The sequence below is a fragment of the Tachyglossus aculeatus genome, chromosome 1, assembly GCF_015852505.1.
Source record: "Tachyglossus aculeatus isolate mTacAcu1 chromosome 1, mTacAcu1.pri, whole genome shotgun sequence".
Taxonomy (NCBI): domain Eukaryota; kingdom Metazoa; phylum Chordata; class Mammalia; order Monotremata; family Tachyglossidae; genus Tachyglossus; species Tachyglossus aculeatus.
The window spans coordinates 147404277-147419721 of record NC_052066.1 but is presented as its reverse complement, the minus strand read 5'-3'; the positions used below and the strand labels follow the sequence as shown (position 1 = coordinate 147419721).

Sequence of the window (15445 nt, the reverse complement as noted above, 5' to 3'; positions counted from 1 at the left end):
TACATAGAAAGTAAGGATTCTTCAGAGTTTTGTGTAGGATGTTTGGATTGCATAAATAAAATAATCTGAAAATTAATATATCTTTTCTGTAAGTGGTAAAAAAAAACTGCTCAGCTATATCAACTCTTTATGTAAAATTACTGTGCATGCCTTTGATGCTTCTCTTGTGTAGGATAGCAGGAGCTTCCCAAACGTATGAACGTCCTGTGTCTCTATTCTCTACTGGTTAACTGAATTGCCTAACATTTGTTTTTTGTATTTCCTTTTGTGACTCTCTTGATAAGTCTTCTTACAATTATGCCAATCACGTGATTAAAACAAATAGTTTTAACATACAGTTTGTCTTCAAATAACCATTTTAAGCACTTCATGAAGGTGCTATTGCGAACCATCATGCTGTCAATTTGACACTCCTCTGATTTCATCTTTGTGTTGATACCATTTGTGACTAAATCATTAACTTTTGTCATCGAATGACTTGCAAAATTAAAAGTGGAAAATACTTCATGAGTTAAAATTTCATGTCATTATGTATATTTCCAAATGATGATCATGTTAGTACCTATAGTCCTCTGTAAACTCTTAAGGTCCAAAATCTTCAGTCTCAGTATATCAATATATTATTGTTGTCTACCTACAATTTGGTAGCTTGTAATGCAGTACAGATTTCCAAAGCTAGCACTGAATATTTCTTCCCTCAGTGCTCAACAGGAAAGTTGAGATTATTTCAAAGTGTGGTTTTCATCCCCAAATCTTACATTTGGATCTGGTGTTAGTGATTAACTAATTTTTAGTACTAATTACCAGTATCTTACCAAACAGCAAATAGAAGTTCATCGAACTTTTCTGTTTTGTCAATGCTCAAACTTTTTTTTCCCCCAAACCTTTTCTTGTAGGACTTAGAAATGAGATTTTAATGTTTTTGAAATAATTTAGTGTGCTATTTTAAATGGAAAGAGCCTGACCCTGCTTTAAGAGTACAGTTAGGTTTAGTGGAGGTTGAGGGCGGCACAGGGGGATGGTTTTCTGTTTTTTGGCATTAGTTCAATTCTGATTAAACATACCACAGTTAACTTTTTATCACTAAAACAAGCCATGCCTCAAAATAATTTCTCCCCCTCCTTTCTTACCCCTTGAAGTTGTTAGTATTTCAGCTTGCAACCGAGAGTGATGATTTTAACACTTTGCATTTTAGTACGCAGTGTGTAGTGACACCAGTGCCCTGAACAGTCCTGTTGCAATGGAAACCGATGGGCCCTTAATTGAAGATTTAAAGATGCTGAGAGAGACAGTGAATGAAGAGGCTCGTCAGGTAAAATACTGTGAAGATATATTAAGCTGCTTTGTGTACTTTTGCTTAGTAAACAATTGTAGTTTTAGCTGGAGATTCAATAAGGAGTACAAACAGTAACCCAAATCCAAGCCTGATCCAGGACTCTTGTCATTGTTAATATTTAGTTAAAATTCTTATAGGCCTCACCTTTGCATTTTAGATTTAAATTGGTAGCGTTCAAATAATTTCAGGTCTTGGTCTCCCAGGAAATAAATCTTGGGGAAAAATAGGGGTGCTCTTGGCTCTTTGGTAGTTGCTTCAGTGTCGGTGATTCACGGAACATTATCTCCAGGCAACTGCCAAAGTCAGGAAGAAAACCCCATCTTCCCAGAGATTGCAAGAGGGGAAGCAAAAGAGCAGCAGGGTTGGAGAACAGGTAAAAAAGCTGCCCTGCCTCCCATCTTAGTCTTACAAATCTTAGGAAGGTGGATTCCCCTCAAGTCTTCCCCTCAGCTTCTGCCAGCCCCTGAGAATGCCGTCTTGAGGGTTGCAAATCCCAAGGCATCATTTGTCTTCTTGGCACCTGCTCCCAGCTTCTCCCAATTGTTTGTTCAATCCTTTCTCACTCCTGTGGGGCCTTATCAGTCAATCAGTGGTATTTATTGAGCACTTACTGTGTTCAGAGCAGTGTACAAAGCACTTGGAAGAGTTCAGTACAACAGAGTTGGTAGATATATTCCCTGCCCACAACAAGCTTGCAGTCTAGGGACCTAAAAGGTATGATGCTACCACTCATAAACTCTGAGAGAAGTGCATTCACATAAGCATGCCCAATTCCCTCAAGAAGTTTGAACCCACTGATATAACTCCTGGTGAGTTTAGAAGTCACTACTCCAGCCTCTGCTCTACTTCTCCTTCTCAGAAACTCATTCCATAGTAGGGGTAGAACCCTCTCATTACCTTGTGAATACGGAACTGGAGGGTTTTTTGCATCAGAAATTATTTGCAGGATTGCTGAACCACTTATCCTGTGAACATTTAAATTTTATGTGATTATCTATGGAACAATTTCAGTTTGAGGGTACAGAAACTGCCAGTTTAAATAAAGTACACTTAGAGCAGTATTTAAAAGTATTGTCTCTCTCTTTGAACAAAGACAGTATCTTAGAAGCAGCCTGGCCTAGGGAAAGGAGCGTGGGTCTGGGTTCTAATCCTAGCACCTCCATTTGTCTGCTTTGTGACCTTGGGTAAGTCACTCAACTACTCTGTGCATCAGTTATCCCAAATGTAATGGGAATTCAATACCTGTTCACCCTCCTACTTAGACTGCAAGTCCCATGTGTCCAACCTGACTCACTTGTAACTACTCCAGCGCTTAGAACAGTGTTTGACACATAGTAAATGCTTAACAAATGCCATAATAATATTCATTTTTGTTTAAAATGCCATTCTGATTTAAACAGAAAATGGTCCTGCCTTCCATGGGTTGTGACATGGGTTGAAAAGACCAGATTGGCTGCTCATTTTTGGCTGGAGAGCAGAGGTCTGAGGAGGACAGGAAGCACTTTTCTGTCTGTCCCTTCTTCCTCCCTCCCCTTTGACAGATTCCCCAGTGTGGGCTGTGAGTGAGGGATGAGAAGGGAGGGCAAAAGTCCGTCCTGGTTCCGTTGCTCATCTCCTTTCTTGTAATTCCTTCTCCTTACTCCTCCTCACCCTGCCCTCCCAGAGGCTGCCACCTGGATTGGAGAGAAATAATCTTCCAACTAGTGATAGTAGGGACCTAGGAGGAAAGAAAACTAATTTTGCTGCCAATACTAACTTTGCAAGATTGTCAGTAGGACAGACTGGGATACTTATTTCTAAGTTCTCATAAATAGTTGCCGTTGATTTTAAAAATACTTTCTTACCCCCAAGGAGTAAGGGCATTAAAAGGGAGCACTTTGAAAGGTGCACCGTAGAATAGCCCCTGGAAAGTGGGTGACTCTTACAGGGTGACTAAGGCCCACCCCTACCTCTGGAAGAGGGAGAATCAAAAATGGAAAAATGTTGGTTCTTCACTATTATTATGGTACGTAAGTGCTTATTATGGGTCAAACACAATTTTTGATTTGTTTCATTTTGTTTTTTAAGGGTATTTGTTAAGCACTTACTATGTACCAGGCACTGTGCTAAGCACTGGGGTAGATACAAGTTAATATACAAGTTAAACAGTTCGGATGGAGCCCCTATTCCACATGGGGGTCACAGTCTAGTGGGGAGAACAAAAATTTAATCCCCATTTTACAGATGAGGAAAAAGAGGCCTAGAGAATTTGTGACTTGCCCACATACCAGGCAAGTGGCAAAGCCAGGATTAGAACCCAAGTCCTCTAAATCCCAAGCCCATATTATTTCCCCTAGGCCACAGTTCTTCCCTGTTCCTTTGCCTTTGTGCTTCCCTAGGGAAAGGGGTTGTGTAAGATCTCTTCAGCCCTGTCAGCATGCTGAGCCTTGCACGCTGCAGGAAGCCAAAAAGCTTTCATTTAATCCGATTCTGCTACAAACATTCTGATGAGCCCCAGTCTGTTGTGGAGAGTCCAGGGGACCCTGTTCTTGTCCCCTTCAGAACTGCGTGGGAGATATAAGAAGCTGATGAATAGTTTCCTCTGTTCTATTCTGCTGGGCTTTTTCTTTGGGCTGGAACCCACTTGGGACTCGTTTCTAATAGTAATTAATCAAACTTGACCGTTTGCCAACTGGAAGTTAGAGGAGATTTGGTGGAGTGGGCCTGAAAGGAGTGATTTGGGCAGCAATTGGACTCTGCTAAGGTTTCAGCTTCCCTACCCCCTATGCTTTTATGAGACCCGTTCTTTCTCAGGAAAAACAAGTCCACACAAGTAGAGCCATTTATTAGAAAGGCTTAGGACAAACTTGCCTTGGTGGCTTTCTCTGGACAGTTTAACATCCCAGCCCTCACAGAAGAGATAAAGTAACCAGACATCCGTACAGAGTCATTAACCATTAGTGCAACTGTAGAGTCTTTGTTTTTCCTATCAGTTCCAGTGTCTTTCCCTTGTTCTTTTATTCCTGCGAATCATGCCGATGAATTGTGCAGGCAGCTTGAGGAACCTAATTAATGTGAGTGAAGTTGGTTTTTAAAATTCAGTGAGTCATGGTCCCCTCCACCAGTTTTGACTGTAGAATAGTAAATCTGCCCAAGACTTTTGCAAGAATGCTAGCTTGGGAGTCAAGGCCTTCTGCCCAGGATCTGGACCTCCATTTGGGCTCCTCAGTGGGTCCCCAGACCTGACAGGACCGTTACCATGTGGATACCTCTGACGGTGATCTGCAAGTACATTTTACATCTGATCATGTGTAGAGCAGATTCTGGGCCCCAGACCTGGCAGGCTAAAATCTGAAGGCCTCCTACTGAAACATGACAAGTCATGAGTTCCTCTCTTTGTCACCAGTCTTCAAATTTAGCTTCTGTGACTCAGCTCTCCTGGGAATGAAATGGGGAGGCAGCAAGAGATAGAGGCATTCACATTACACCTACCCCATTTTTAGGTTGTTTTTAAAGATGATCTGTCCTCTTTATTTGGAATGCATTCTTTGCCAAAAGAAAAAATTACATGTAAGAAATTGTTAGCTCTTAATCACCAAAGCATCACATTTTACTTCTGCTTCTTGCTGTTTACTAATGAGCTAGTCCAAAAGCCCCAGAAAGTAACAGTGCCCAAAGATCCCAGAATTCCAACCTAAGAGAAGTCCAAGTTTAGTAACCACCACAGCAGGATGGAAAATAGCCTCCCTCTCTCATTCACCACAGTCCAGGGCCACTTTAGGCCATGCAAGCAGAAAAGAACAGGGGAATGAAGGTTAGTTTCAGTAAAGAATTTGAAAATTTTTGGTGCTTGACTTATTCCATCAGTAGAGCTACAGATGAAAGAACCCAATTTGGACTGAACCTAGCCCTACAAACCACATGGAAGGCCAGATTGCAATACAATGCATTGGGACCTGTTATTATGTGTTGCCGACTTGTACTTCCCAAGCGCTTAGTACAGTGCTCTGCACACAGTAAGCGCTCAATAAATACGATTGATTGATTGATTGAGCTTCCTCCAAGCTCAAGGTCTGGTTTCCAACTCTGAGCAATAAATAGAAGCAGTTTTTTTCAGTGTTGTGAACCATTTGCGGGATAGGGGCTGTGTCTGATCTGATTATCATTTATCTACCCTAGCACTTAGCACAGTGCTTGAGAAGCAGTGTGGTTTAGTGGACAGAGCATGGGCATAGGACTCAGAGGATCTGGGTTCTAATCCTGACTCCACTTGTCTGCTGTGTGACGAGCAAGTCGCTTAATTTTTCCATGCCTCAGTTTCTTCATCTGTAAAATGGGAATTAAGACTGAGCCCCAACCTGATTAGCTTCTATCTGCCCAAGCGCTTAGTACGGTGCCTAGTGCATAGTATGTGCTTAGCAAATACCATTAAAAAGTGCTTAATAAATGCCTTTGTTATCATAATACCCTGAAATACATGGCCCAGACTGGGCAGGATGAGGTATAGCCTTGAGAGAGAAGATGAAAGCCTGGTGGGGGTGAAGGCAAAAGTAAGTGCTTAACAAATACCATTTATAAAATTAAAAAAGATTTCAGGATTTCAGGCTTCTGAAATCACAAGGCTCTTTTTTTTTTTTTTTTTTGCTTTTTGTTGTCCCCTGCTGCCCTAAGGAGCCCCTTACTGTCACATCCCTTCCTCCCCAACACCCCGCAGACCAGGGTTAGCCCAAAGGTATTAGCTATCCCTTTTGTCTGAGCCTTAGTTCTAACAGGATGGGATTCTTGGAGATTGCCAGAAAAAGGCTGAGGTGGCAGAAAAAAAACTGCAGGTCCACCTCTACACCTGAGTTTTCGTTAGTTTTTGCTCTGTTGTTTTCTGGAATTAATCAATCAATCAGTCAATCGTATTTATTGAGTGCTTACTGTGTGCAGAGCACTGTACTGAGCACTTGGGAAGTACAAGTTGGCAACATATAGAGACAGTCCCTACCCAACAGTGGGCTCACAGTCTAGAAGGGGGAGACAGAGAACAAAACCAAACATATTAACAAAATAAAATAAATAGAATACATATGTACAAGTAAAATAAATAGAGTAATAAATATGTGCTTGCTTTGTGCCTGGACTCTACTAAATGCTGGGGTAGATACAAGCGCATCAGGTTAGACAGTCCATGTCCCACATGGGCCTCCCAGTATTAATCCCTGTTTTACAGATGAAGTAATTGAGGTACAGAGAAGTGAAGTGACTTGCCCATGGTCACATAACAGACAAGTGGCAGAACCAGGATTAGAACCCAGGTCCTTCTGACTCCCGCTGTTGCCAGCAAATAAATTGAAATCCTTGTCCCAGTTGCCTTAGGCACTGATTATGCTTCTAAAGGTGGTGAGGCATCCAAGTTGGGATATCATGAAACTTTATTACTAAGCAATCTCTCCAGGATGCATAAAGTTAAGTACTAAAGCTATGCCCCTTTATCAGTTAATAAATGGCAATGTCTTCACCCAGTGGCCCTTAGAACACTTGGCTCAAGAGTCCTTTATCATCACAGTAATTGTGATAATTGAGGTGTTTGTCAAGGGCCTACCATGCGCCAAACCCTGTACTAAGCACTGGGGTATGTATAAAGATATATACTGGGGTAGAGAAGGAGCTTGGCTCAGTGGAAAGAGCGTGGGCTTGGGAGTCAGAGGATGTGGGATCTAATCCCGGCTCTGCCACTTGTGTGCTGTGTGACCTTGGGCAAGCCACTTAACTTCTCAGTGCCTCAGTTCCCTCATCTGTAAAATGGGGTTGAAGACCATGGGTCCCACATAGGGCAACCTGAATAGCTTGAATCTACTCCAGCGCTTAGAACAGTGCTTGGCACATAGTAAGCATTTAACAAATGCCATTATTATTATTATAAATTAATAAGGTCAGAAACAGTCCCCGTCTCACATGGGGCTCACAGGATAAACAGAAGGGTGAACAGGTATTTCGTCCCCATTGTATAGATGAAAAGTAGCATGTGGCTTAGTGGAAGGAGCACAGGCCTGGAAGTCGGAGGACCTGGGTTCTAAACCTAACTCTACCACTTGTTCCCTTTGTGGCCTGGGCAAGTCACTTGTCTATGCCTCAGTTACCTCATCTGTAAAATGGGGATTGAGACGGTGAGTACCCTGTTTCCAACCTTTCTTGTATTTACCCTAATGCTTAGTAAAGTGCCTGGCACGTAGTAAGCACTTAACCAAAAAAGAAAAAAAAGAAAAAAGTGGCTAGGCCTGGATTAGAACCTACATCTAATACCACTTGTCCACGCTGCTTCTTCAAGCATCCAGCAGCTGAAGGAATTTGCAAATTCAATTTAGACCTAATAGAATTTGAAAGAAAAGTTACAACTCAAGTCTTGGTTCATTAAACCTGGCACCATAATGTTTTATGTTCTTATAGGGAATGCCAGTGGACTCAGGGGGTTCAGATAAGTTCCTGGGCAAGCAGTCTATAATGGGTAGAGTGAAAATTAGGACTGTTAGATGGTATATCCATGAGGGTGGATGTCAGAGGACAAACTTGTCATGATTCTTCCAAACCCAAACTCTGGGTTGGATTGACCATTGGTCTGAACCAGGATAACATTGCTTATGGTCCTGTATTACTAAGTGGTATGAATCTAGTGGGTGAATCTATTCCAAAAGTGGAGTTCTTATTAGGTAGATCTTTCCAGAAAACATATAGTGCCTTTATGTATTAGCTAAAATACATTTAATCCAATACCAGAAATCTGAGATGCTTAAAGCTTTTTATATCTCTTATAGAGGGTATGGGGAGGAATATCTTATATCAGTTTACTTGGCTAGTATGATAAAGAAATGGTATGCAAATCCCTGAAATTATCATGTAGAACCCTATTAAGAAAATGGCTTATGTTTCTAGAAAAATATTTCCCAAGAGGAAACTACAAAATGATTTAAACTTGCAACAACTTTCTCAAACTGAAAATTGTTACAATTTTTATTTTAACAGTTTTGTCCCCGGAAAAAGAATTTCAGCTTTACAGATAAGGAAGTTGTAGAAAGACGAAAAATGTGAAGTGAAGGTATTCATTGGTAACATGCACAGTGTGTGTTTTAAAACCTAAGACATTTAAGAAATAAACACTGGGCCAAGTAGAGAAATATCATATACGTGAAGTATTTTCCCTTTTTCATGTCATTCCAATCTGTGGTTGTCATCAAGAAAAACCCTTAGTTGAATAGTTCAAGCATTATCTCCTAGATAGAGTGTGAAAGCCTGTGAACTCGCAGGCTTTTAAAGGGAGGGATATGCCTGACTATGCCATTTGTATTTCATCCCCCCATTATATGTCGTGCTTTTATGGTTCTCAAAATTGTGTCATCTCACTCAGGCATGAAGCACACCTGAAGAGATTTTGAGATGGAGATGTTTTTCATTTCATATTTAAAATATGTTCATCCCCTGCTCAGCCTTCATCCCAGTTCATTTGCCATCCCACTTGGAATTTGACCTTGTTCTCCAGCAGGTCCTAATTCACTCCAGTGATAAAAAGGGTGCCGTACTCTTTCTCAAGCCTGACTTTGCCCTGTGGATTGTAGAATCTCCGGTTCTCCTCATGTACACTGGACCAGAATCTTTGCGTACTAGATATGCATTTGTCAGTTGTTGGCCTCACAAAAAAAAAAAAATATCTTGCCACGATTGAATTTTCTACACTCATATCCTCCAGTTCTGGCTTTAACCCTATCTTTATTGGATAGTGTGTTTGTTTTGTTTTTATTCTCTCCCGCAATACTTCCGGGTTGAAGGAATGTTTTTTTCTTTTGAGAGCTTCCAATACAGTCTCCTTGGTTGCTCATGGGAGTACAGCATGCTCAGTGGAAGCAGCGTGGCTCAATGGAAAGAGCACGGGCTTTGGAGTCAGAAGTCATGGGTTCAAATCCCGGCTCTGCCGCTTGTCAGCTGTGTGACTTTGGGCAAGTCACTTAACTTCTCTGTGCCTCAGTTACCTCCTCTGTAAAATGGGGATTAAGACTGTGAGCCCCCCGTGGGACAACTTGATCACCTTGTAACCTCCCCAGCGCTTAGAACAGTGCTTTGCACGTAGTAAGCGCTTAATAAATGCCATCATTATTTATGATTTATTTAAGCTTTTTAGGCTTAATTCAAGCATCCAAGGAGACTGTATTAAATAAATAATAAATACAGTCTCCTTGGATGCTTGAATTAAGCCTAAAAAGCTTCTCGTGTCACCTAGTGAATGGGAGCTGTTCTAGAGTGGACCCATTACTTAACCTTGGTGGTGTTTCCAGAGGTATGGGAGCTCCCAGAAGGCAGTAATTTTCTGGAAGAATCAGTATCCTCCTCACAAATGCACTCCCAAGTTCTGTTCCAGAAACTGCAGGTGTTTCTTCTTTGGTTTAAAAGGTGGAATTATTGTTAAAGTGGCTTTATATTTTTCTGTGGAAAATATGGTTTCCAATGAGTTTTTGTGTTCAAATACAATTCAATTCTTCCAAAATGTGTATTTTCACTAAGTGCTTTGATCACTATCTAGAATGCGAAAATTGAAGCAATGGTTGTGTGTATGCACACAGCATCAGTCAAGGCACAGAGATCCGGTGCTTAGAACAGTGCTTTGCACATAGCGCTTAACAAATGCCATCATTATTATTATTATTATTATTGTTATGATATTGTGAGTTTTCCTCAACATGGGTTTTGTCAAGAACTGGCCTCTGGGGCTCTAGAAGAACTGAATGTGTTTGTATTAACTAGTCTTTTGCTACATTTAATATCTTGTCATTGTTCTAAAAGAAAGAGCCTGCCCCTGTTTGGAACTTCTGGTATAGATACCACTGGCAGTTGGAGAATGAGGTGACAATGGATTATTTTGCCATCAACTGTATATGTTCATGGCCCACAGCTGCCATTCGGTCTTGGCAAAAACAGCTTTGTTCCTTATGCACAAGAAGAGCCTTACTCTGCCCATTTTCCAAAAGCAGCCAGTTTAGTTTTCCAAAATGATTGGGACTAAGTCTATTTGACATGTAAGTGCCTACTGCAACAGAAATAGGGTACATAATACCTATTCCAGATATAGTTGGGGTTTTTTTCTAGATATCTAAGAGGCAAAAAGCACATGGGGAAAGGAGGATCAGAAACCAAGCAAGCCTCTGCTTCCCCTGTAGCCTCATAAGGTCAATCAGGGGCAAGCAATATACTCTCTTCCCTTCTCTGTTTTCCTTAACCATAGGACCAGGACTCCAGAGAAGACTCGAATCCCATTTTTAATCCCAATGAAGTCCCTGGATTCCTGCAGACAGGTTTTTTTAAAAATTTTTTAATGGCATTTGTTAAGCACTTACTATGTGCCAGGCACCATACTAAGTACTGGCATAGATTCAAAATAATCAGGTGGGACACAGTCTCTGTCCAACAAGGGGGGCTCACAGTCTTAATCCCCATTTTACAGATGAGGTAACTGAGGCACAGAGAGTTAAGTGACTTGCCCGAGGTCACATAGCAGACAAGTGGTGGAGCTGGGATTAGAACGCAGGTCCTTTTGATTCCCAAGCTTGTGCTCTATCCACTAAGCCGTGCTACTTCTTGTGGAATTGTTTTAGCCCTTCCCTGCTTGGTACCCCAGACTGAGGAGAGAGAGAGTAGGACGGCAAACTCATGGAGGAAAGATTCAAGATTCAGGTTTACCATAATATGAAGAAAATAGCCAAGAATTCAATTTATACCAGAGGGGTGTCATATCTCTCATCTCAAATGAAGGGTTAGGATTACCTGGAGATGCTTTTCCCTGGCTCTTAAATACTTTTTTCCTAACTTGCAACCGCACACTCCATTAACAATTTCTCTTTGTATTAAACATCTTTCTTCCTTTCATTTTTAAGCGACCCATCTTCACTGGCTTTAAATCCAGTATATTGTAAACATCTTTGCACTCCTGCGCAAATTTCCTTCAGGTTCCTGTATGGTGCTGACAGCATAAGACAAGACTGTTTCAAGATGAGCAGTGGAGGTTTGCTTTTGTTGTAGGAGAAATCACTGTATGCAAAAGACTTAATAGGATGATGTGGAGTGTACTAAATGGCTGAATATGTAAGTTTGGTTTTGTAAATGGAAATTACTATAAAATTTAGACAATTGGGATATTGGCAGTTGCAACAGATGGACTTGGCAATATCTCCCCTTCAGGTGTTGTTTGTGGGGGTTTTTTTGCTGTGTGTCCTTTAGGAAATCCCATTCCTTGAAATGTATGGTCATTTTGGTTCAGCTACTTAATGAATTCATTTATATTTTCCCTTCTGAAATGTAATTTGTGAATAAATGATCTCTTTTCAGATAGATTAGTTTTGGGTCAACTTCATTGCATTTTTAATTTCAGGCACAGAAAGATCAGAAAAAGGACCGTCCTCTTGTGCGACGCAAGTCAGAACTGCCTCAGGATATCTATACCATGAAAGCCTTGGAATCCCATTGCAGAGCTGATGAAATAATATCACATGATGGGCATTAGACTATTCAGTGGAATATATTGCGGGGAAGAATTTTTTTTCTGGACTCAGTAGAAAATGCATACTTTTTGTGCCATACCAATCAGTTACACATGAAGTCAAAGCTTTCTTCAACCCAGTTCTGTAGGCAATAATTCAATATGCAGCTCAAGATCAGTGGGTTCAAACAATGGTAAATTATTGGATGTCACACATGTGGAACCTTGGGTTGATTAGTATTAAATAGCCTCATTTTTTTTGGTAGTGTTATCATAGACCCAAGCGTATTACAAATATGAATTTATCTCTAAAATTTTAGACCTGAGAAAAGCACCCTGATCGCCCTGTGTACCTTATTCCACCAAAATGAAATGTATATCACTTATAAGTAGCTGCTACTGTGAAAGTAACAGCATTTGTTTTCAAATCAAAATAACACTGTCAATTTGGAGTATTACACATTTTCTAGGGCTTTTTTTTAACCTTGGAATAGTTTCCATATTGGTATCAGCAGTTTAAAAAAAAAAACCTACCACTTAAAATTATTCCTTTTATTATGACACGTAGCTTACAGATATTGGACTTAATGACCGTCATCAGTCATTGTTGTTTTTCTAAGTTCTTTATTTTGGGTAAATCCACGTGAACCGTGTCCTAATAATTTTTCATATATCTAAAGCCATATTTTAAAGTCTTTACTACAGCACCAGTGTTCCAGAAACAGATAAGAAGAAATTTGTTTTCCTATGCTCAGTTTCTTTCGAACCTGGAATTGGATTCAGTTTTTTAAAGTGTTAAATAGTTTCATTTTCAAAATTCTGATTTTTGTCCGTACTGTAACACTTGTTGGCTGTTGCCCCTTAACTGAGCTTTTTAAAATTTATCTATAAATATTTGGGCTCTAAGAGCTCAGAATTTGGAAGAGATCAGAATGAGGTCATTTTAAGGTGGATCGGTTCTCTTTTCCTAGCAAAAACTTTTGCATTCCAGGAAAATGCCCAACATCGCAGTATAAAGTGAACTAGACATTAAAATGACATTGTTCTATACCTTTTTACCTTAACTGTGAGGCTAGGAGCATGGGAGAAGCAACAGTGATGATAATTTTATGTGGATATATATGTCTTATGTGGAAAAGAGCACACTCATTACAAATACACCTCACAAGGAAAATGAAAATGCATTCAAATTTCCATTGATCTTCAAATGCTGCTATATATTCCACCAAGTTATTTGCATGTAATGGGCTTTTTGTTATAAATGGAACAGCACGGGAGGAAAAATACTCTTTAAACTTAATGCTTTGTCTATTTTTGATTTCTCTCAGGGTGGCCAGTATTTTGACTTATTTATCCTGCTTGAAAGCTGTTTGAAATGTGTTCTGCTATTCTAGATGGGTGATTCTAGTTTCTTTTGTCTCTTGCAGTAAGATAATATAACTTAATGTTAAATGTCTTGATGCATAAGATGATAAAATGTGGCTTCTTTAAAAATCTGTTATTTAAAAAAGAAGAAAGGGTCTCCTGCATCCATAAAAATATTGTGAAAAGCAGACATAGTTACCTTGTGCAGATGTAGTGCCTGATGTCTGTTGGTTTCATTTAAAATTCATTTACAATGTTTTGTTCCCTTATATTTTGGCGGGAAATCATTTTTGTGGAGGGGATTTAGTGTTGTAAGAGAGAAAACTAAATTGAAAGACCACCCCGGCTTGAAGTGGAAAAGTCCACTGTGTAAAGAAAACTTCCTGTGAAACTTGAAAAGAATCTGCTTTACCATTATGATAAAACTATAATTAACAAAGTTTAAAGATGCCTTCTCCTTTTGAGGGAAAAAGGGTGCTTTTATATCATATAAAGCAATGTCTTATGTATTTTGATATACCATTGTTTGAACTTCTGTCTTTAGCTGGTAGATTATCAGATATCTTTGATTTGGGGTATTCAGTATGCTTGTGCAAAGGATTTCTGGAAAGAAGTAATTTCATTTTGCCCTTGGGGGGAAAAGCATATATATCAGTGTTTGGTTGACTGTAAAGTAAAAGATCATCTTTTTGTCTCAATTTTATTTCTGTTCTTTATTGAAGACAAACATTCACCAAAAGATAAGCATAGTCATGTTTTTGAAAGAAATTACAAATAATGGATTTGAGATTTTGACCTATTGCATTTTTCAGTGTCCCACCCTAATTGTTTAACTTGCTTATCATACTTGGGTATAATGTGTAATCTGTACTGAATGAATTTTAAAACTACTCTGACGAAAAATAAACATTAAACTAGAAATTTGGTGACTGTTTTCCTTCATAAAGCTCTGTATTTGACATCTTCATGTTTTCCAAAATACTGTATACCTGTACATCAGGAATGTCAATGATAATATTACAAGTGTCTTTTAAGTGTGGCTCTAGTATGGCTTCATTTTAATATTGTACATACATTGTACTTTGTTTTATGGTAATAAGTAATAAAAATGTAGACTTCATATTTTGTACAAAAATGTCCTATGTACAGAATAAAAAAGTTCATAGAAACAGCAAAAATAGGTAAGTGGCACAATTATTTTCTTTAGACAATATCTGTAACCCTGCTTTCGTGAAATGTTCTGTTCCAATGTACCTACATATTTTTTAACATTTTGTAATTCAATAATTTTTGTTCTGACATTGTTTATGAAGAGAAACTTCATACACTTGCCATTTAATATGCTCTTTTATCTAATTTTAAAGTTCTAAAAATGGTGTATTATATGGACTAAATAAAAAAAAATGTGACTTTTCCTTGCTCATCATGAAACTGAATTCAGCATTCAAGCCACAGTGTTGGGTTGCTTCTGGTAAGAATTCAGACCAGCACCACCAGGTTAGGAGCTAACTGGAAGGACAAAATTGAAATGCTTTTTTTGTTGTTTTTTTTAAGATGTTCCCTACAGAGTTTCTTAAGATACACTTTTTAAAGCCATACCTTTCTAAAGAAGCAAATGGGGTATATTCTTCCTAGTTTTAAAATAATGCATGCCAGAGCACTAGAGAAAGTGGGTTGTGACTCTTACAAACACAAGCAGTGAACAGTACTAGAGCTAGGGGGTCTAGTAATTGTAATTGTTTTTAGAAACATAAAGAAATTACTATATAAAACTCAGGCAATGGAGTAGAGGCTATGAGGTCTTTTTAGTTCCCATTTAATTTTTAGTACTCTTAAAATAGGCCTTTCAATAGCATTATTATTGAATGTCCCTAAATATATTTAATGTTTTAAGGAATAGCTGAATATATAACAATCAATTAAAATTGTCCTTCTTAACTGGAAACACATAAGTTAACATAAGTTTGAAACATAATAGTAATTGTGGTTTTTATTAAGTGCTTACCATGTGCCAAGTATTGTACTAAGCACTGGAGTAGATCCAAGACAATCAGGTCCCACATGGGGCTTACAGTCTAAACAGGAGGGAGAACTGGTATTGAATCCCCATTTTGAAAACGAGGCAACTGAGGCATAAAGAAGCTGTGACTTGCCCAAGGTCCCAGAGCAGGTAAGAGGCGAAGCTGGGATTAGAACCCAGGTCCCCTGATGCCCAGGGCCATGCTCATTCCACTAGGCCATGCTGCTTCTCTATTCTCACA

The 15445-nt window shown here is 39.3% G+C and overlaps 1 protein-coding gene across 5 annotated transcripts in view; it reads left to right on the top strand.

The window, feature by feature from the left end:
- PPP2R5C (protein phosphatase 2 regulatory subunit B'gamma) overlaps positions 1-14362 on the top strand; it is a 159916-nt gene extending 145554 nt beyond the window's left edge. For 2 of the 5 annotated variants that reach the window (XM_038750474.1, XM_038750714.1), the window contains 2 exons: positions 1196-1312; positions 11712-14362. In XM_038750474.1, the coding sequence (XP_038606402.1) occupies positions 1196-1312; positions 11712-11843 (249 nt within the window). In that variant the 3' untranslated portion in view covers positions 11844-14362. Of the gene's footprint in view, positions 1-1195; positions 1313-8320; positions 8464-11711 lie in introns of those variants that run through there. The other 3 variants (XM_038750637.1, XM_038750775.1, XM_038750556.1) reach the window with 2 other exon arrangements.
- The last annotated feature ends 1083 nt before the right edge of the window (positions 14363-15445 follow it).